Raw genomic sequence first — 21,466 nt, 5'->3', positions numbered from 1 at the left:
TTCCTGCTCAACAGGAAGGCTCCCTTCCCCCTCTGGCTCTCCCCTAACTTGTGCTTGCTCTCTCTAATGAATACATAAAATATTTTTCAAAATGCAAATTAAAACCAAAATGAGGTATCACTTCACACCTGTCAGAAGGGCTAGTATCCAAAAGGCAAAAAATAACAAGTCTTGGCAAGGATGTGGAGAAAACGGAACCCTCATGCACTGTTGGTGGGAATGTAAGTTGGTGCAGCCACTGTGGAAAACAGTAAGGAGGTTCCTAAAAAAATTAAAAATAGAAATACTGGATCCTATGGTATTCAATAATTCCACTTCTGGGTATTTGCTCCAAGAAAATGAAAATACTAATTTGCAAAGATATATGCACCCTTATGTTTACTATGGTATTATTTACAATAACCAAGATACGGAAGCAATCTCAGTGTGCACTGACAGATGAATGGATAAAGATATGATACACACACATACATATACACCTACATATATACACACACAGGAGTATTACTCAGCCATAAAAAAGAATGAAATCGTGCCATTTGCAACAACACAGATAGACTTAGAGGCAGGGTACTATGCTACCGTGAAAAAAGAGAAAATCAAATGCCCTGTTACTTCCACTTCTATTTTGAATCTAAAAAACAATACAAATGAACAAACACAAGACAGAAACAGACTCCTAAATACAGAGAACTAGTGGCTGCAGCAGAGAGAAGCAAATAGGTAAAGAGGATTAAGAGGAACAAACTTCCAGTTATAGTCAGAGATGTAAAGTACAGCATGGGTAATATAGTCAATGACATTTTAATAACTTTGTATGGTGACAAATAGCTAACTATACTTAATTGTGGTAAGAATTTCATAATGTGTATATAAATGTCAAATCACTATGCACACCTGAAACTAACATAATGTAGTACTGTCACCTACACTTCAATTAAAAATAAATAAACTTAAAAATTAAAAAAGTAGGGATGCCTCAGCACAGTCGGTTAAACGTCCAACTCTTGGTTTCAGCTCAAGTATTATCTCGGGGTCATGAGCTCAAGCCCCACATCAGGCTCTGCACTCAGCACAGAGTCTGCCTGGAATTCTCTCTCCCTCTCCTCGTGCTCTCTCACTCTCTAAAATAAATAAATCTTCAAAAAAATTCTATTTTTTTTAAAGATTTTATTTATTTATTTGACAGAGAGAGACACAGTGAGAGGGAACACAAGCATGGGGAGTGGTGGAGGGAAAAGCAGGCTTCCTGCCGAGCAGGTAGCCCGATGCGGGGCTTGATCCCAGGACCGCGGGACCATGACCTGAGCCGAAGGCAGACGCTTAACGACTGAGCCAGCCAGGCGCCCCTAAAAAAATTTTTAAAAAGTGGTACAGTGTAGAAAGGGATGTGATTGATAGGGTTCCAAATACTGAAATATTAGTAGGATGCCTGAATACTAATTTTTAGTATATTTATTACTAATAGTTTCGTAAGGACAGCCTTTGCTCACTCAGTACATTAGTTGGCAAGTAACTGCCATGTTTCATTAAAAGGGGTTTTTCAATTTTCTTTTATTTTAAAGGTTTTATTTTTAAGTAATCTCTACACTCAATGTGGGGCTCGAACATACGACCCCAAGATCTAGAGTCACATGCTTCACCGACTGAGCCAAGCAAGGTGTCCGGGGTTTTTCAATTTTAAACGCTCAATTCAAAATTCTATCAGCTATTTTCTTCTAAAATGTAAGATATATCACTCTTAAGTGGTGTGTCAAAAAAAGTTAATTCCTTCCAAAATTATCATGGTAAAAAAACACAGTAAATCCCAATGAGCTGACCTGAAATGCAGAGGTCATTTGGTCAAGTTGTACTCCTGTAAGACAGCTTGGGTAACTGATACATATTATGGTTACTGGAAGAAGCTCTTTCAATTCTAATACTACAACAGATCTCTTTAACACAATGAATAATGAAAGAATTACACATTTTAAAATAATTTCACGAGACAGAACACGAAAGAGGACCATTCTCTCCCATTTCAAGTTTTGTTTCTCTATGCTCACCTCTCCCTTCAAAACATTTTATAGAGATCCACTAAAGAGAATTCTGCTTCTAGGCTTCTAAGTTAACCATATGGACTCCAGTTTTGTCATTAAAGATCCATGAGAAACTCAAGTTTTTTGACTTGCTGCCTCCATATGAGAACTAATCAAGTTACATAAAAAGACAGAGATCCAAGGGTGAGTTAAGTAGAAGATATCCAATACTAAACATTTACCTTTCTCAATGTTTCTAAGGAAGCCAATTATTTTTACATCAGTAGTCCTTGACTGTGATTCAAAATCTACATCCTCTTGAAGATCTTCAAACTGTTTATTGCATTCAGATGTTGATGTTGAACATTCATTCATTTTAACCTCCAAAGATGAAATTTTTGCTTCATTCTGTGACACTCTAACATTTAGATCAAAAAGATTTGCTTCCACTGTCAAAATTGCTGCTTTCATTCCCTTAATTTCATTGATATCAGTTGATATTTTCCTTAAAAGATGGGAAATATTGTCTAGCTCATTCAGTGAACAAGAAGAACTTGTTACAGAACCTAAGTCAATTGGCCCAGGTGAGAAGAAAATCGGTAAAGATGGTGATGGAAACCTTGAAGACATTTTCATAAAATTCTCTCTCCCTCTTAAAATTTGGTAATTTTTCCTTCACAGCCCATTAAATTGTTTCATCAAAAATAAAAACAGAGATTAAGGCTGCTACTTTAAAAAGTATTAAGAGTGAATAACATTTTAAAACCAACTAAAAAGACAGGATTGTACATTTCTGGAGTCAGAACTCAAAGTAAATTTGAAAATGCTAAACAAACCAGACCAATGTTCTCTTTGCTCCAACTAAGAAGCCTTAATTAATATGAAGCCCCCTATATCCTGTAAGTCCTACTTAAAGCTCCTCTCCAAACAATGAACCCTATTATTGCTTAAGAAATAATTCTGGCTTCTGATTGGCTGAAAGCAGACATGTGACAAACAAAGAATTTTCTATTATTTACCTCATATGACAAGGAGCACTGAAGATCTGAAGTAAAAATCAGTATAATGACATTAAGTCCCTTATACCTGGATATGATGTGAATTTAATGGACTACTGTCCCTTCATCTATTAAACCGTAATTTTTGGGCTTCGAATTATTTTTAAATTTTTTTTATCTAGTATCCTGAGTTTCATTTACCCTTGAAAATAGTATAGGGTGATATTTGGCACTTTCTTTTTAGGGGGAGGGTAGGGAGGATAATTGGACCCACAATCACAGACAAATCTCCTTTAAAATATATATGGAAATAATGCAGTTCAGCTGCATCGATATGGTATGGTAGGAATTTACAGATAAAGAGAAATGAGGAATTGGCCTCGGTTCAATGATAGACTATTATTAGATAAGTGATTTTCTCCCACTGTGTGGGTTACCTTTTAATTTTCAGAGTATCCTTTGAAACACCAAATTTTTAATTTAGATAATGTCCAATTTATCTTTTTCTTTGGTTGCTTGTGCTTTTGGTGTCCTATCTGAGAAACCATTGCCTAATCCAAGCTCATTTAGGTTTACACCTATTTTTTCCCTAAGAGTTTTATAAAATTAGCTCTTGCATGTAGCCCTTTTTGAGTTAATTTATGTAAGGTGAGGGTCCAACTTCATTCTTTGCATGTGGATATCCAGCTGTCCAGTACTATTTGTTGAAAAGACTATTTATTCCCCACTGAACTGTCTTGGCATCCTTATTGAAAACCAACTTATCATAAATGTATTGGCTTATTTCCAGATAATTTCATTTTACAGATCTGTCTGTACATCCTTACGTTAGTGCCAGTGAGTTGCTATAGCTCTGTAGTAAGTTTTGCAATTAGAAAATGTAAGTACTCTTAACTTTATTTTCCAGTAGTTTTGGCTATTCTAGGTCCTTTTCATTTCCATATGAATCTTAGGGTCAGCCTGCCAATTTCTGCAAAAAAGCCAGCAGGATTTCAACATAGACTGAGTTGAATTCATAAATGAATTTGGAGAGGATCACCATCTTAACAATATTAAAGTCTTCCAATCCATGAACATGAAAGATCTCTTTCTATGGCTTTAATTTAAGAAAGGTCTTTTTTACTTTGGTTTACTAGCCAAGCAACAAATAAGTTGCAAAATATAAGGATGTAAGATGGTGGACATGACCCCCAACAGTCCCTACAAAAGGATTCTTACAATGAATTGTAGCCTTTGGGTTCCCAGTTAAACAGATGTTTACAATAACAGCAGAAAGTGCTGAAATTTATTTAAGAATCTTTATTCATTTCTCCACTGTATCTGTAAATTTAATCTAATTTTTAAAATCTTTAGATAGAAAATAATTTTCAAAATTTACAAGGCTTTGGATTCTTATAGAATTAAGAGCCCTAGCTGGGACAGATGATATCTACAGCATAAAGCATGAGAAGCAGCAGCAGCACATCCTCAGCCAAACGCCCCCTGAAAACCAGCTGCTTCACTAGAGGGCAGCAAACAACACATCAAAGAGAAAAGCAGGAAAGAGGTCTAACCAAAGATGAGTAACAAAGTGCCTTAAAAAAAACTCATTTGAGGCCTCTGTTATCACACCCACTGTGCCCAACCCAACTTTAGAACGCAAAATAAGTTCCCTCCATGGATTCCAATGGAAGTATCTCAGCAGAAGACAATTACATATTTTAAGGAAATTGGAGTACAAAAAGGTTAAGGTCACCCAGTAAGTGGCATAGCCTGGATTAACACCTAAGCAGTCTGACTCCTTCAGTCCATACTCATAATCACGCCATTATACTTTTCCCCATAACATATTAAGTGAAATAAAACATGTCACAGAGAAATTCATGTGATGCAATTCCTATTTTATATGGACATATATGGTATGTGCATATAAATATAATGTAATTCTACTTTACACAGAAAGGATGTACACGTACACACATATGAAAAAAATGCCAAGGAGACTACAGATATACACCAAACTGTTTTTGTTTTAAAGATTTTATTTATTTATTTGAGAGACAGAGAAAGAGCACAAGTAGGCAGAGCGGCAGGCAGAGGGAAAGGGAGAAGCAGGCTCCCCACTGAGCAGAGAGCCCAATGTGGGGATTGATCCCAGGACCCTGGGATCATGACCTGAGCCGAAGGCAGACATTTAACCCACTGAGCCACCCAGGTGCCCCTACACCAAACTGTTTTAAGTATAGCGCTTATCTCTGAGGAAGGCAATGGGCAGAACAAAAGGGAGATTTTCATTTTGTCTGAATACAAAAAATCCTCTCTTTATTAAGACTCCTTCACAAAGGGCTTCCAGTCCAACAGGACACACTGAGCATATGCATTTATAGCTTCTTCTTCTGCAGAGTTCGTAAAAATGAAGTAAAGAACTTAAAAAGGACAATCTCCTAACACATACAACAGGGACTCCAAACTGGGTCTCTAACATTATCCACTGAGGGACAGGAAGAAAATAACCAGAAATTTTATATTAGAAATACTTATATCTCTATCCTCCTTAGAGTCCTATTTTTACACGTTCTAACATACATACCAATAATAGTGTGGATATATTTAAGTCAAATACATACAGAGTGTAGTAGCAAAAAATGATTCCAGTACACAAAAAATCATATAAGGAGATCACTGATTTAGAATTGTAGATTAGGAAGGGCATCATAGCAGATGAGTTTTCCATAACCTCTAGAAAACAGAAAATATATGGACAAATACTGACTGTGAGGCAGAGCAGAAAAGCCAAAATGAGACCCTAGGAAAGCTGCAAGTGAGATGCAAGGCAGAGTGACATATTCGTTAAGCCAAAAGGATTTAGGGATGCCTGGGTGGCTCAGTTCATTAGGCATCTGCCTTCTGCTCAGGTTATGATCCCAGGGTCCTGGGATCGAGCCCCATGTCAGGCTCCCTGCTCAGTGAAGAGTCTGCTTCTCCCTCTCCTTCTGCTCCTCCTCGCTTGTGTTCTCTCTCTCTCAAATAAATAAATAAAATCTTAAAAAAAAAAAAAAAAGACAAAAGGATTCAATGAGCTCCTACTATATGTCAGGCACCGTTTTGGGCACTCAATCACAGCAATGAATAACACAAAAATCCCTGGACAGAGAACTTATATTCTGGTGGGAGGGGAAGGAGATGGGAGCTCAAAAAAAACCCAAAATATATGTAAAACAGAACATGTTTTGTGTTGATGACCCGAGTCTGGATAAAAATATCTAAACTATGAAAACATAAAATATGTATTAGATGGTAAGAAGTGCTATGAAAAAAATAAAGCTTTAGAAGACTGGGTTAAGGAGTGGGGGGTGCTGGGGAGGGCTTCACAGAGATGACTTCTGAGTGAGTTATGTGTACGTATGGAAAAAAATATACCAGGGAAAGGCTGAAAGCATCTCACACATGCTCTTCTTTGAATGCTCTGAAAGAGAAACACAGCAAGTATGTCCAGGGGATATCAAGGAGAAGGAAAGTGGAGGGAGGGAAAAGGTAATAATAGGTGACAAGATCAGGGAGGAATCTTACTTTTACTTGGAGTGTAATGGAGAGCCACCAATGGGTTCTGAGAAGGGGAGTAGCATGATCTCACTTACAGTTTAAAAGGATCACTTGCTACTGTGTGGAACAGACTGTAGGAGGGCAAGTGTGAAAGCAGACAGACCAGTAAGGACACTCTTCCAATAATCAAGGCAAGTCATGGATGATGGCTTAAATTAGGATGCTAGAGGCAGAGGTGATGAGGAAGAGTGAACAGGATTTGCTAAAGGTGGAAGGTAAAAGGAGAGAGAGAGGAAAGAAAAGAGAGAGGCAAGGAAGAATGGCCCTAAGTTTGAAAGAAAGAACAGGTTTAGGTTTCTGGCCTGATCAACTGGAAAAGTGGTGCTGTGCCATTAACTAAAATGAGTAAGGCTGTAGGAAAAATAGACTGGAAGAAAAGATTGTTAGTAGTTAGGCTTTAGATCAGTTTACTTATTACATATCCAAGAAGAAATGTAGAATAAGCAGTTGGGAGAATTCAGATGCAAAGTCTTGGCTGGAGATACACACTTCGTAGTTGACAATGTGGAGATATATAACCTGGATGAAAGGAGTAAAGGGCCATCCAACTGTGAGAAGTGAGGAGCAAAGAAGACTACAAAGGATGCGCAACAGAAAACAAGGGTTTGCAAATAAGACAGCCATGCATTTTTTAAAAATTCAAATGTTCTGGGGTGCCTGCCCGACTCAGTAAGTAGAGTATAAGACTCCTGATCGCAGGGTCATGAGTTCATGAGTTCAAGGCCCATTTTGGGCATGAAGCCTACTTAAAAAAAAATTTTTTTTAAATGTTTTAAAAAGAAGGAACTCAGCAAATTATCTGGGGAGAATCTAGATAGCTACTGGGAATGTAACCACCTCCACAAAGCTCCTCTATAATTTCAAGGCCAACTGCACCTCCTTGTCTGCCTAATTTAAAACAAAACCTGCCCACAGCAAAGCTCAGCCCACTTAATTCTAGGTAAGCCTCTTTACTGCCTTTTCTTAAACTAGGAACCCACATGTCTACACACATTTTTGAAAAGAGCCTGCAAATAAAAGGGAAAAACAAAAAACCAAACACTGACTCTGGAGAAAACCATCAATTAGGGTACAAAATATAATTCTTTAAAAAGAAAAAAAAAACAACCCTGTACTTATGTTCTTTGGACAAATCTGAAATGATACTGTATCCACAAAACAAGATACATAAATAGAGCAAGAAAAAGCTTGAGGAAATTTTAAAATACACTTGCCTTAAAAAACAAACAAAAACAGGGGGACTAAAGATAATAAAGTCAATAAAATATCCCAAAGTAGAATAAGATCAAGACAAAAATGACGAGAAAATCAAAGCAGGAAGTTTATCATCCAACTAACAGAATTTCCAAAAGAGAAAAAATTTTAAAGAAATAATTTAAATTTCCCAGACTTAAAAGCATGGATTTTCAAATCTAAAAAGTACACAAGTACACAAGTATCTAGCCCAAAAGTGACTAATTATAGCACCTATGTTTATCACAGTAAATTTCAGACATCAGGAACACACAGAAAATCCTAAAACCCTCCAGAGAAATAAATCCCTGGTATTCTATAATGGAGTAAGAATCAGATGGGCAACCAACTCCTCAGCATAAACATTAGAAGCTTCAAGATCATGAAGCCATGCCTTCAAAATTTTGAGAAAAATTCAACTTAGAATTCTGTACCTATCCGAAGTATCAATTAAAATTATAAGATTTCGGGGTGCCTGGGTGGCTCAGTTGGTTAAGTGACTGCCTTCGGCTCGGGTCATGATCCTGGAGTCCCTGGATCGAGTCCCGCATCGGGCTCCCTGCTCGGCGAGGAGCCTGCTTCTCCCTCTGGCCCTCCCCCCTCTCATGTACTCTCTCTCTCTCTCATTCTCGCTCTCTCAAATAAATAAATAAATCTTTAAAAAAAAAAAAATAAATAAATAAATAAAAATAAAATTATAAGATTTCTAAGTACTCAAAAATTTACGTCCCATACTTTTTCTTAAGTTTCCTCATGATGTGATGACAAAACGGGAGAATATACGGAGAAGACAGTGGGATCCAGAAAATGCAGAGCAAACTCAGGGAAGGAGTAAGTCCTGGAATGACAGTCTTGAAGGAGACCTAGAGAGCAACCAGTCAGATGAGCAAGAGAGGGCAGAGGCTCTAGAATGGAGGTACCTAAGAAAATAGTGGAACTCAAAGACGTAATAGCATAAAATGACAGATTTTTAGACTATAATAAAGATAGGCAACACAAGAAGGGTAACCTAAGGAAAACAAAAAATTGTTCAAGAACAGAAAAACAACTCTAAGGAACCCCTAGCAAAGAGCTGCAGACAAAATGTAAAGCTGGACCTCTAATGAATAGTCTTTTTTTTAAAAAAAGATTTTTATTTATTTAGAGAGAGTGAGAGTGCATGCTCACACTTGAGCAGGGTGAGGAGCAGAGGGAGATGAAGAGAAAATCTTAAGCAGGCTTCATGCCTAGCGTGGAGCCTGATGCAGGGCTTGATCTCATGACCCTTAGATTATGACCTGAGCGGAAATCCAGAGTCTGACGCTTAACCAACTGAGCCACCCAGGCACCCCTATTTATATAATCCTAATAATGTAAATACGCTGCTTATTGGTTCTCAACTTTTAGAGTCAACTTACAAAGCATAGTAGTCTTAACAAGGAAAACAAAACAAAATGTGTATCTGATCCTCTCCGGCAATATAAAAGTACAGAGTTTAGGGCGCCTGGGTGGCTCAGTTGGTTAAGCGTCTGACTCTTGATTTTGGCTCAGGTTATCATCTCAGGGTCATGAGATAGAGCCCCACTGTGCTGGGTGTGGAGCCCGTTTAAGATTCTCTCACTCCCTCTCCCTCCTCCCTCCCCCAACAAAAAAGTACAGAATTTAGAAGGTGTGGTATGAAAAGATGCATCAGAGTTTATAAAGGGACATAAATATCCTTAGGAAGATCAAAGTGTACTGAAATAGGGGTGCCTGGGTGGCTCAGCTGGTTGAGCGTCCAACTATTAATTTCACCTCAGGTCATAATCTCAGGGTCATGAGATTGAGCCCTATGTTGGACTCCAAGCTCAGTGCAGAGTCTGCTTGTCCCTCCCCCTGCTTGCTTTCTCTCTCTAAGATAAATAAATGGGGTGCCTGGGTGGCTCAGTTGTTAAGCGTCTGCCTTCAGCTCAGGTCATGATCCCAGGGTCCTGGGATCGAGCCCCACTTCAGGCTCCCTGCTCAGCGGGAAGCCTGTTTCTTCCTCTCCCACTCCCCCTGCTTGTGTTCCCTCTCTTGCTCTCTCTCTCTCTCTCTGTCAAAAACTAAATCTTTAGAAAAATAAAATAAAATCTAAAAATAAATAAAAAGAACAAAGCATACTGAATTACAGTAATCACACAAAAAATATTTAGATGTATTACTTAAAATGACAAAAGTAAGCAATAAATGAACCAAAAACAGTGATTTTACTATATGGGCTTGAAAAGCAGGGAAAAGTTTTGAGTTAGATCCTGATATATTGTGGCAAAAAAACAAAAGATACCACCTATAGTTAGTGAATGAAAAAGTAGTGGTATAAAGCATATTATTGACATGGAGAAAATTAAAGATATAAACACAAGCATTTAAAAGTGGTAGCTGTCTGGGAAGAACCAATGTGGAGAAGAATGAAGCAAAGAACACTGCTTTTTATTTTTAAATTTTCTACGCTATTTGATTAGTTTCTAATCTATCAACAAACATTACAAAGATTTGCTTTTCCAAATTTTCTATGGGAAACATTATTTCATATGTAAAATATTTTATTTAAATGTTTTTTATACAACATATACAAAATAGGAAAACCAAAGGAAATCCACACCTAGACACATCGTAGTGAAACTGCAGAACATCAAAGACAAAGAGAAGATCTTGAAAGCAGCCAGAGAAAGGACAGATCACCTACAAAGGAACGACAGACAATTAGAATGACAGAAGTCCACTCAACAATAATGGAAGCCAGAAGACAACGGAATAATACATACAAGGTGTTGAGAATAACTGTTATTATCCAGCAAAATTACTGCACAAGAACAAGGAAGGAAAAATCACAAAGATAAACAGACTCTTGGCAAATTTAGAGCAACAGACCCATTCTTAAAGAAACTGCCAAAAAATACACTTCAAAAATACTTCAAAACATTGGAAGATGATATCCCCTAATAACATTCAAGATTTGAGAACAAAAACTGATAAACACGTAGGTAAACATTGCCTGGGTAAAATAATAATGGTGCCCAACTTATGCATTTAAAAAATGACTAAAATGAAACACTGGAAACATAAGCCAGAAGGGTAAAGACTGGAACTACAGTTCATTTACTTTGGAAATGGGATCAGAACATTAACTTATGGAATATGCAATTAAATTTGCATGGTAAAATTTCAGTGCTAGCCACTGAATGAACAGAAATGGAGTGTTTAAACTAGTAAAAAAAAAAAAAATGCAGAGCTGGGGCAATCAACAATAGTAACTAATGAATCTTAAAGGCAAACGGAGAAAAAAATGAAAGGCCAATACGAATCAAAAAAGAAGGGTGCCTGGGTGGCTCAGTCAGTTAGGCATCTCCCTTTGGCTCAGGTCATGATCCCAGGGTCCTGGGATCGAGCCCGCATCGGGCTCCCTGCTCAGCAGGGAGACTGCTTCTCCTGCTCCCTCTGCCTGCCACTCCCCCTGCTTGTGCTTTCTCTTTCTCTGTCAGATAAATAAAATCTTTGGCAAAAGAAAAAAAAAGAGAAAGAGAAAGAAAGAAAGAAAAGATGACAGAGCTATGAATGGCTTAAACTCTCCATTAACAGGCAAACTCAGATTGGGTTAAAAAAACAACAATCTAGGGGCACCTTGGGGGTTCAGTCAGTTAAGGGTCTGACTTGGTTTCGGCTCAGGTCATGATCTCAGGGTCCTGAGATCAAGCCCCACATCGGGTTTCACACTCAGCACAAAGTCTGCTTGTCCCTCTCCCTCTGCTACCCCCCCCACTCTCTCTCTCTGGAATAAAATCTTTACAAAACAAACAAAAACAACAATCTAGCTTTATAATATTTAAGAGATATATCTGCCTAAAGCATTAAAGAGAAGGTCAGAGAAGACTGACAACCAAGGCATGGAAAACAAATGATAGAAGTATAGAGAAATTAAGATAAATTTGTCATTGTAATGGACAATCTCAAGACCTTCTCTCATTAAGTCAAGCAAACCAAACACTCAGTAAGGTCAAGATTTGAACAACGTAACCACAGAGCTTTATCTACTCAATGCAAAATTCTCAATCCAACAATTTCCTTTCAAAATGCACATGGAAGATGTGCAAAATTAATGTCTTAAGTCTTAACAATTTTCAAAAAATATGTATTACACAAATCACACTGACACAATGCAATCAAGTCAAGAGTACATAATAAAAGACTAAAAGACAAATCCTCTGTATACTATAAATTACAAACATTTCCAAATAACTCATGGGTCAAAGATGAAGATCATAATAGGAATTAAAGATACTTAGATTGATAATGAAAACATTATATATCAAAATTTGTGATACACAACAGAAATGGCACCTCAAGAGAAATTTACAGCTTAAATGTTTACATTTGAAAAGACAAGCGGAGATAAATTAATAATTAAAAATACAGGTGGATATATTAAAAATAAGAGCAGAAACCAAAGAAATAGAAAACCAAGACATCAAAGGAGAATCGATAAAGCCAGAATTATTGTTAAGTCTTTGAACACATTAACAAAATAAACTTCTGGTGACAGACTAATCCAAGACAAAAAGAGAAATAACATGAATACTGTGAGGTGGTTAGGCTAGTAAAAATACAGAGACCAGAGAAATGAAAAAACACTAACTCATGCCAATATATGTATGCATATTTAGATTTTAGTCACAAAGCTGTAAAACAGTGAGTAAGCACAGTAATTAATCGCTGTTTGCAGAATGTCACTTTGCACTTGCGAATAAACCAATTCAGAAAGAGTAAGTCCTCATCAGATGTACTTGATTCCATTTCAAATTTCTGACCTCTTACTTTAAAACCAAAACACAGAGAGAACCACACAAAACAAACAGTAGCTTAATGAATTTTATGAGGCAAAACATCCTTACAGTCAACATTCAGGTCCAGAAAATAAAACTGTGCCAACCACCCCAGAAACCTTTCCATATTTGCTCCATCTCGATCAGTCCTCTCCTAAAGTAACCATTTATGCCTTATAGTAACCTAAAATTTCTTTGTGGCACACAAGTGTGTATCTCTAGACACTACAGTTTAACCTTGCACCTTGTTATTTTGTCTTTTAATCTAGAATTCTCAGGCTGTTTGACCTATATGGAGTCCCAGAGACTGTTCTTTGCCTGTTGCATATTCATGATGTGACAACCAACATATTCCTCGGGCCTCTGTACTTCCTGCAAGTTGACGGCTGGATCAGAGCCCTGATAACCCAGGTTCAAATTCTCTGGCAAGATTAAGGTAGTTTTGTTTTTTTTGGTGCAAAAATGGTGACTTTATTAAAGCATGGGGACAGGACCTATGGGCAGAAAGAGCTGCTGCCAAGACTAAGGTAGTTTTATTCTTTCATCTGGAGGCATGAAATGACTGTTTCGCTTTTTTTAGTAGCCATTAATCATCAGTGCCTAGATTAATTCACTGAGTTGAGGGGGGGGGGAACCCAACAAGCTATAATCCTATCATTCTGTTTTTACTTATTAGCTGGAATAATTTTTAAAAATGCTTTTTCTAGGGGTGCCTGGCTGGCTCAGTCTGAAGAATGCAACTCTTGATCTCAGGGTCATGAGTTCAAGCTCCACGTTGGGCATAGAGTTTACTTAAAAAAAAAGGGGGGGGGGGCGCCTGGGTGGCTCAGGCGTTAAGTGTCTGCCTTCGGCTCAGATCATGATCCCAGGGTCCTGGGATTGAGCCCCGGAGCCTGCTTCTCCCTCTCCCACCCCTCTGCTTGTGTTCCTTCTCTTGCTGTGTCTCCTTGTCAAATAAATAAATAAAATCTTAAAAAAAAAAAAAAAGCGCTTTCCTCATCAGCTATATTCAACTCTGGATATAGTACAAAAGCAGCAAGAGACAATATATACATGAATGAATACAATAAAACTACATTTACAAAAGCAGATGTTAACTCCTATACTATTTGGTTACACAGGGATACCATTCTTTAACAGAAAGACAGCATAAATGCTCAATAATTTTATTTATCCAGTTTTCAAGACAATGAATTAGTATCTATTATACCTCTAGAAGGTGACCAATTAAAGATTCACTTTTAAAAAATACGAAATCATGGGGGTGCCTGGGTGGCTCAGTCGGTTAAGCATCTGCCTTCAGCTCAAGTCATGATCCCAGGTCCTGGGATCGAGTCCCACATCGGACTCCCTGCTCAGCGGGGAGTCTGCTTCTCCCTCTACCCCTCCCTGCTGCTCATGCTCTAATAAATAAAATCTTTTAAAAAATATATGAAATCTTGGATTTAAACCTGTTTGATGGGCTTCAATACACTGCAATTCTCACCCTCACTGAAGCTCAAATGCTTTCCAGTTGCTCTTTACAAACTGGCCCACTTACGCTTTCTAGTTAGTACCTACTGGCTGTTTTGGAATTTTCCTGTTCTCAGGTCCATCATTTATTGGATTTGCACATAATGCTGACATGGCAAAATGCACAATACAAGGATTTTTTTTTTAAAGAGAGAATGAAGAGACAAACAGAATGGAATCATTAAGGCCTCATGAAACAAATAAATTTGAAATGAACCTGAAACAGTTTCAAGAACAGTTAAGGAGGAATGAAAAAATGCATGCCAGCATTAGAAAAGTATAAGTCAGAAATAACATGACGAGCATTCAGTTTTGGTGGGGTTTTCTAATTTAGCTCTCAATAGAAAAGAAAAAGATGGAAACTAGGACCTTTCTTGATAGGAAGAGGTCAGAGAGCAGTGGAAAATGACTGGGCAGGCCCAGAGACCAGACAGCCAAAACTGCCTAAAGGCCAAGCTAATGGCATCAATCCCAGACAATGCATGAGGTGGAAACATTATAATGCTCTCAAGAAGTCACATGATCAGAGCACACTTTAGACAGGCAAAGTGTACTAGAGATGGAGTTAGTGGGGGTTGAGAGAAAGGAGGCAGAAAGATCAGCTCGAGGCTAACTGCAGTTTGCCAGCAACAAAAGAATAAAGTAAGGCCACTGGGACAACTGGCCAGGTCAAAGAAAGGATGCTAAGAAGGGAGATTTAAAGATGCAATTCCCAGTTCAAGAGAACAGGGGTAGGATTAACAAAAAGAAGAAAAAATGCAAGTATCTATGTATCTCTAAGTAGAAACTTTCTTAGGACCAGCAAAATACTGGTAATTATTAAGGCCAGGTAACTGGGTTCATGGGAATTCATTGCACTATTCTTCCCACTTTTAAGAACATTAAAAATTTCTATAATAAAAAGACTTTTAAAGATTCTGAAATGTGTAGGCTTAGACTTTCCTCATGGTGCCTTCTCATCCTATTTTTGGGCCTAATGACCAGTTTTCTCATAGAACTAACATTTCATAAATACCCACTGGGAAATGTTTAAAGCCTCATGAAAAAGTGTAAGAGTGGAGAATGACGTATTATTTAAATTATTACCTTGGCTTTTTTCTATATTATCTCCCTTTGTTTCCTCTTCTTTAATGGGGGTACTTATTCTGGGGGTCCTGCTTTGCCCCTGGACCATTTCTGCCAGCAATTCTTCTTGAGAAGTTCGAGTTCTGGGAGCAACTGGAAGTGTCTGTTTCTGTGAGACTTTTTAAAAGGAAAAAAGATGGGAAATGCAGATGCAGTAATACATCAAAACTGAGCAGTGAATATGTCCTCTTAAACATAAATGCCTCCTTGAGTTTAGAACATATGAAAAATTTGAAACAGTTCACAGATAACACCTTTTTTCTTAGATACCTGCTTCATCTATACATTTTAAAGCACATGCCATAAATACACTGCCATATATAGGCATTCATTTTTAATCAAATGTAGTTTTTTTTTTAAGATTTTATTTATTTATTTGACAGAGAGAGAGCACAAGTAGGCAGAGCAGCAGGCAGAGGGAGAGGGAGAAGCAGGCTCCCCACTGAGCAGAGAGCCCGACGTGGGGCTCGATCCCAGGACCCTGGGATCATGACCTGAGCTGAAGGCAGATGCTTAACGACTGAGCCACCCAGGCGCCCTAACCAAATGTAGTTTAAACTTTGCTTCATGATCATGTAACAACTTTAAATTATAATTTACATAATACAGGTCGAGAATGAACTTCAATGCTAGTTCTCAAAAATACTTGGGGAATCTCCCACTATTATAAAAACAGGGGGGCACCTGGGTGGCTGAGTTGGTTAAGCATCTGACTCAATTTTGGCTCAGGTCATGATGCCAGGGTCCTGGGATCGAGCCCTGCACAGGGCTCCTTGCTCAGCGGGGAGCCTGCTTCTCCCTCTCCCCACTACCCCTGCTCATGCTCTCTCTCAAATAAATAGTATCTTAAAAAAAAACAAAACAACAAACAAACTATTCAATTGTGGAAAGGCAAAGAAATGAAATGTAAATAGATTAGGTCTAGTTTTGGCCTTTGCCTGATAATCCTTATATATGCCAAAACCTGTTTATGTTCAAGGTTAAGTTAGAAAGGAGAAGCAAGAGGACAGATACCTATGAGGTTCAAAAGCTGATAACATAATTTACTTCCACTTTAGGAAGGGGTCACAAAAAGAGATACAAAAGAGAATGAGAAAGCAGAAAAATGCTAAAAGAACAGTCATCAAATCCATAGCAAAGATAAAATAAAAATTTTTAGAGTGGGCAATCATCAGTTTTTATTAACCGAAAAGTTTTACACACTGGCTTCAGCACATGGGGCAGAGTACAGAATTATAGCAATATGGCATCCATGATTTAGTTTGATTTCAGAACAAGCTTTCTGTAAGGTCAGATTATACATGACTTATTTCTTTTGTTTTAAAAACATGCAATACCCTTATATTCTCTCGTAAAATAATTTAGTACTTCCACTAGAACTGGGGAAGGGACATCACAAGTGAGTCAATTCTCTGTCTTATATTCCTTAATGGGTTCTACTGAAAGCAAAGAAGCCAATCTGCTCACGCACTAGCCAAATTTTTCTAACTCTGACCTCTTAATATCCAACTCTGCTCCCTTTTACAGATCATAAATTCCTATCAAATGCTGACTCCAATGCCATGAATATGAAAGTCCCACCTTTATCAAAACTCCCTACAAAAATTTTAATATATATTTCACACACACTAGAAAGAGGGAATAAAAGGCATTACACAGTTGCTCAAAGAACTAAATTACGCTGACAGCTAGAAGTTTCTCAAAGTGATCTCCTTTTAAAACCGTTCTCTGAACCTCTTCTTGGTCCTGACATCTGGCAAGTGTCTTTACTATACCACAACTTGGGAAGCAATCAATTCTAGCTTCCTCAAGAGTTAAAGAAAACTCACTTAATATAAACATAATACATTCAAATTACCTGTAGAATAGTTAGTTGTTTTTGTTACAGATTCTTGAGCTTCAGATATAGCCTTCAAAATTAGATTCTTGTTAGCTTGTTTAGAAGGTGGAAGTGAAGGTCTAAAAAAAGTTAAAAGTATTTTGATTAAATTTTAGATTTGAGTTCTTTACATGCTAGCTATCCATTAGGCCTTTGCTACAGCCTTCTCTTAGGTTTTGTACAGACTAGTTCTGGTTTTCAGGAAATGTCAACTAGATTGGAACCTTTTAACTTTTTAAATAATGAGTCTGGATCACCCCCTCCCCCCACCATATTCCAGTTTTTAGTATTCTCTGCAATCTTCTCCAATTTTAACAACTTCTCTTTCATTAATCTGTTTCTCAAAAACCAATAGAAAAGTCTTACATGCTATTAAAATTTTATTTTCAGGATATCCTCCTTCAAGAAACCCAGAAGATTCCATCAGGCAATTAATTAATTTACAGACAATGGTCAAGGTACCTCCGTTCAGGCTTTGCTGGCACTGACACACTGCTGGAGATGCTTCCTGTACGAGACCCACAGTCATCATCTTCCTCCTCCTCTTCTCCATCATGATTGAATTTTTTTACTTTAACAACTGAACTTACCACAGGCAACTTTCTCTTCCGAAAGTTTTCTTCCTGCAATCAGATAAATTTACGCTTACCTAGTCTCAGAGAAAAAATAAAGTTCTACAACACTATTTTTTTTCCCCAAGAAAAAGCCAATCATATTAAGAATTCACAAGCTATTTCCTGGTTTCTTATAAAAATAAATATTATCCTAATAGCCAATTGTTAGCTAAAACAAAAACTAGTGCTTTACATTCATTTATAAACAGCAGAATATAGCACCGGTGAGGAAACTCATAAAATGGAATTACTTAGTTGTTTCCTAGTAACTGCCATGGAAAATCTAAAACTGACCTAAAATTCCACCAAAATTATAAGGTAAGGTTACAGTTATCTCAAATGATGGCATCCCAGGAAGGTAAACAAGATGTAAAATATCTGTAGAAGCCAGTTGTGGAGAGGAAAATCTGGTGTAGTATGTTGAGTAGCATAGAAATCAGTTTAAAGTAAACCTGCAATATGTGTTTAGTTATTTCAGATATAGTCAGTTTTAAGAAAAGCCAATTTTCAGCCTAAGAAGCCAGAATTTAAAAGCATATGCAGGGGCGCCCGGCTGGATCAGTTAGTAGAGCATGTGACTCTTGATCTCAGGGCTGTACGTTCAAGCCCCATGATGGGCATGCAGCCTACTTAAAAAAATAAAAGAATTTTAGAAATTAAAAAAATAATAATAATAAATAAATAAATATATATATACAAACCTCAATACTCATTTTTTCTGAGTTGTTTCTGAAAAAAGGACTGTAAGTCTCTTCTAAGCTGTTAAGCATTTCCGGTTCACACAAACGTCCTGTTTCATATACCCGGCTGTTCTGTATATCAGGTTGCTTGGCAGCATGAATACTGTTTGGCTGCTGCTGAAATTGCAACCTGTTTAAATGAGCACCACTATCTGCATTTCGACTTGCAGGTGGTCGATAAATTTCAATAGAAGGGCGAGAAGAACCATATGCAAGTGTCACTGTAGGTTTTTTCTGAGATAAAGGATTCTCCTGCACAAAATTGAGGTCTTCATCAATGAGATCATCTGGTTCTGGCTTAATATCAATCACATCTTCAGAGGGTGCTGGCTCCCTCAGAGGCTTCACAGTTGACATTAATCGGGTTGCAGCTCCATCATCATAAGTCTGTCTATTTTTAAAAACAACATACACACAAAATTTTAACCAACTAAGAGCAGTATCTTCAAATCTTCAAAGAATACTTAAATTTTAATGAAAAACTTTAGATACTCCCTTCACGTATTCCATTAAAAACTACTTTAAAATTACTTTCTTTTTTAAAACTTTGATTTACTATATTTGAGGTAAAAGATAATCATACATAGGTCTTATCATTATCTTGTTAAAAAAAAATTGCTCACAACCTCCTCAGTATTTCCAAAAATTTCTGAAAACAAAAATTTAAAGATCTAAAAACTAATGTCAAGGTCACAAACACATACCCATCTACCCACAGCAGGTCTACACAGGACTCTTACCTGACAGTAGTGGTTTTTTGCTCCTGTGAACTAGTAGAAACCCTGGAATCTCTTTTTTCAGGTCTAGTGCTAGCAACCGCAAGAGGTGGCACTGCAGCTTCATGCCTTCTCTCATCTCCCCGACTGAAACAGCTCTTGTTTGAAGACACATTATTATCAAAGATGTTAGTATCAGAAGACTTAAGACTGGAAGGGTCTGGAAAAAGAAACACATGGTCCTTTTAAGCTGTTTTTATTAACTCTGAACCTTTCCCTTCTTCATCACCAATTTAAAAGCAATGTGTTCTTCCACAACATTTTTAATGGCTGACTGTTAACTCCATACGTAGTTAATATAATAATTAATTCAATTTACTATTACTGAACTTTCAAATAATTTTCCATTATAAAATATTAAAACATCCTCGAGATGCCTGGGTAGCTCAGTCAGTTGAGCAACCGACTAGTGATTTCGGCTCAGGTCGTGATCTCATGGGCGGTGGGACTGAGCCCCATGTCAGGCTCTGTGCTTAGCACAGAGTCTGCTTGAGATCCTCTCTCTCCGTCTGTACTCCCTCCACATTCTTGTGCATGCGCTCTTTCTCTCTTTTTCAAATAAATAATCTTTAAAACTAAATAAATAAAATATTAAAACATCCTTGAAGCTAAAAACACTGCACACATTTACAATTATCTCCTTAGAATAAATTGCATAGTTTCCTTTCCCTTGTTTAAATTATCTTTATGTTAAATTCATTACTCTTGAATTCATAATTCATGAGCTTACTAAGAAAGTTCCAAGAAACTATTATTTTCAAATTTATGGAATTTTTTTTACCAAAGCAGTATAAATGGCTTTAGAAAGAAAACGTTAGGGGCGGGGCGCCTGGGTGGCTCAGTTGGTTAAGCAACTGCTTTCGGCTCAGGTCATGATCCTGGAGTCCCTGGATCGAGTCCCGCATCAGGCTCCCTGCTCGGCGAGGAGCCTGCTTCTCCCTCTAACCCTCCCCCCTCTCATGTACTCTCTCTCTCTCTCTCTCTCTCATTCTCGCCCTCTCAAATAAATAATCTTTAAAAAAAAAAAAAAGAAAGAAAAGAAAACGTTAGGGGCACCCGGGTGCCTCAGTCGGTTAAGTGTCTGCTTTCGACTCAGGTCATGATCCCAGGGTCCTGGGATCGAGCCCCACATCGGGCTCCCTGCTCAGCGGGAAGTCTGTTTCTCCCTCTGCCCCTCTCCCTGCTCATGATCTCTCTCTCTTGCAAATAAATACAATCTTAAAAGAAAATGCTATAGTAAATTCCAAACGTTTGAATGAATCTTACCAGTTGTAACAGAGCGAAGTTTATCTAACACACCATGAAGCCTAAAAGAAAAAAAACAAAAATATTAAAGCTTCCTTCAATCAAGATTTCAACTATCACTTGAAATTTGATGACATTATAGAATCTACCTTCAGATATAAATACTGATAAATGGCAATTAGTGGACAAAAAGTATCAAAGTTAAAGAAATGCCATTTTAAAAAGGCTTATATGAATACTGTAGAAGCCAATCAAAAATCATTATTTTTTCATCATTACTTTCAACATCTATCTTCTGTACAAATAAGGGCAAAGATATTATCTGACCACAGTCTTGATCTACAAAGAATGTAATTTTGTTTTATAAGGACTAAAGACTCCGTGTAGCATATGGTAAAAGATAAAATATCAGAAATATGTAATATAGCTTATTACTACAAAGCAGAGTTTAAGTTTATCTATTTATACGGTTTCTGGAACAACTTAATTCTGAGAGGTGAGAAAACCTGAAAAATAGTATCAAAACATATCACTTCATTACTAATGCTGTAAACAAGCACAGGTTACAACCTTGCTTATGATATAGCCTATTTTAGTAGTTATGTGCAAAGCAAATTTGCCTTACAATCCCTTCCAAGAGCCGTACCTCCTGAAAATACCAGAAATATCTCATTATAATGTTTCACCCAGAACCCAGTCACATGCTACTGTCCCCTTGGACACAATTATTGCAGGGCTCCAAACAATCATAATAGTCCATTTGAGGCTGATGTCAATGAACACTTAACCAGGGAAATAAAGTGCCCAAACAGAGATACCGTAACTTGCATCAGTACATATTAAGGAATTTATGACAAGATGAGAAAATTGAATTAATTTGATTTTAAATTCAAATTCATTTAGTCCTTTATGTAAGAAATGTGT

At 37.4% G+C, this 21,466-nt stretch overlaps 1 protein-coding gene across 10 annotated transcripts in view; it reads right to left on the bottom strand.

Moving 5' to 3' along the window:
- Window positions 1–21,466, bottom strand: part of ZC3H14 (zinc finger CCCH-type containing 14) — a 52,608-nt gene that overhangs the window by 20,050 nt on the left and 11,092 nt on the right. For all 10 annotated transcript variants that reach the window (XR_013440804.1, XM_078054083.1, XM_078054085.1 and 7 more), the window contains 6 exons: window positions 20,564–20,604; window positions 19,262–19,457; window positions 18,483–18,912; window positions 17,630–17,790; window positions 17,147–17,247; window positions 15,250–15,405 (listed from right to left, as the gene is read on the bottom strand). Coding sequence is in view for 9 of the 10 variants with exons in the window: in XM_078054083.1 (XP_077910209.1) it covers window positions 15,250–15,405; window positions 17,147–17,247; window positions 17,630–17,790; window positions 18,483–18,912; window positions 19,262–19,457; window positions 20,564–20,604 (1,085 nt within the window). In the remaining variant the exon portion in view is untranslated. The remainder of the gene's footprint in view (window positions 1–15,249; window positions 15,406–17,146; window positions 17,248–17,629; window positions 17,791–18,482; window positions 18,913–19,261; window positions 19,458–20,563; window positions 20,605–21,466) is intronic.

The sequence above is a fragment of the Halichoerus grypus genome, chromosome 8, assembly GCF_964656455.1.
Source record: "Halichoerus grypus chromosome 8, mHalGry1.hap1.1, whole genome shotgun sequence".
Classification (NCBI taxonomy): Eukaryota; Metazoa; Chordata; class Mammalia; order Carnivora; family Phocidae; genus Halichoerus; species Halichoerus grypus.
Note: the sequence above shows the minus strand (reverse complement) of the source record. Positions and strands in the feature narration are given on the sequence as shown.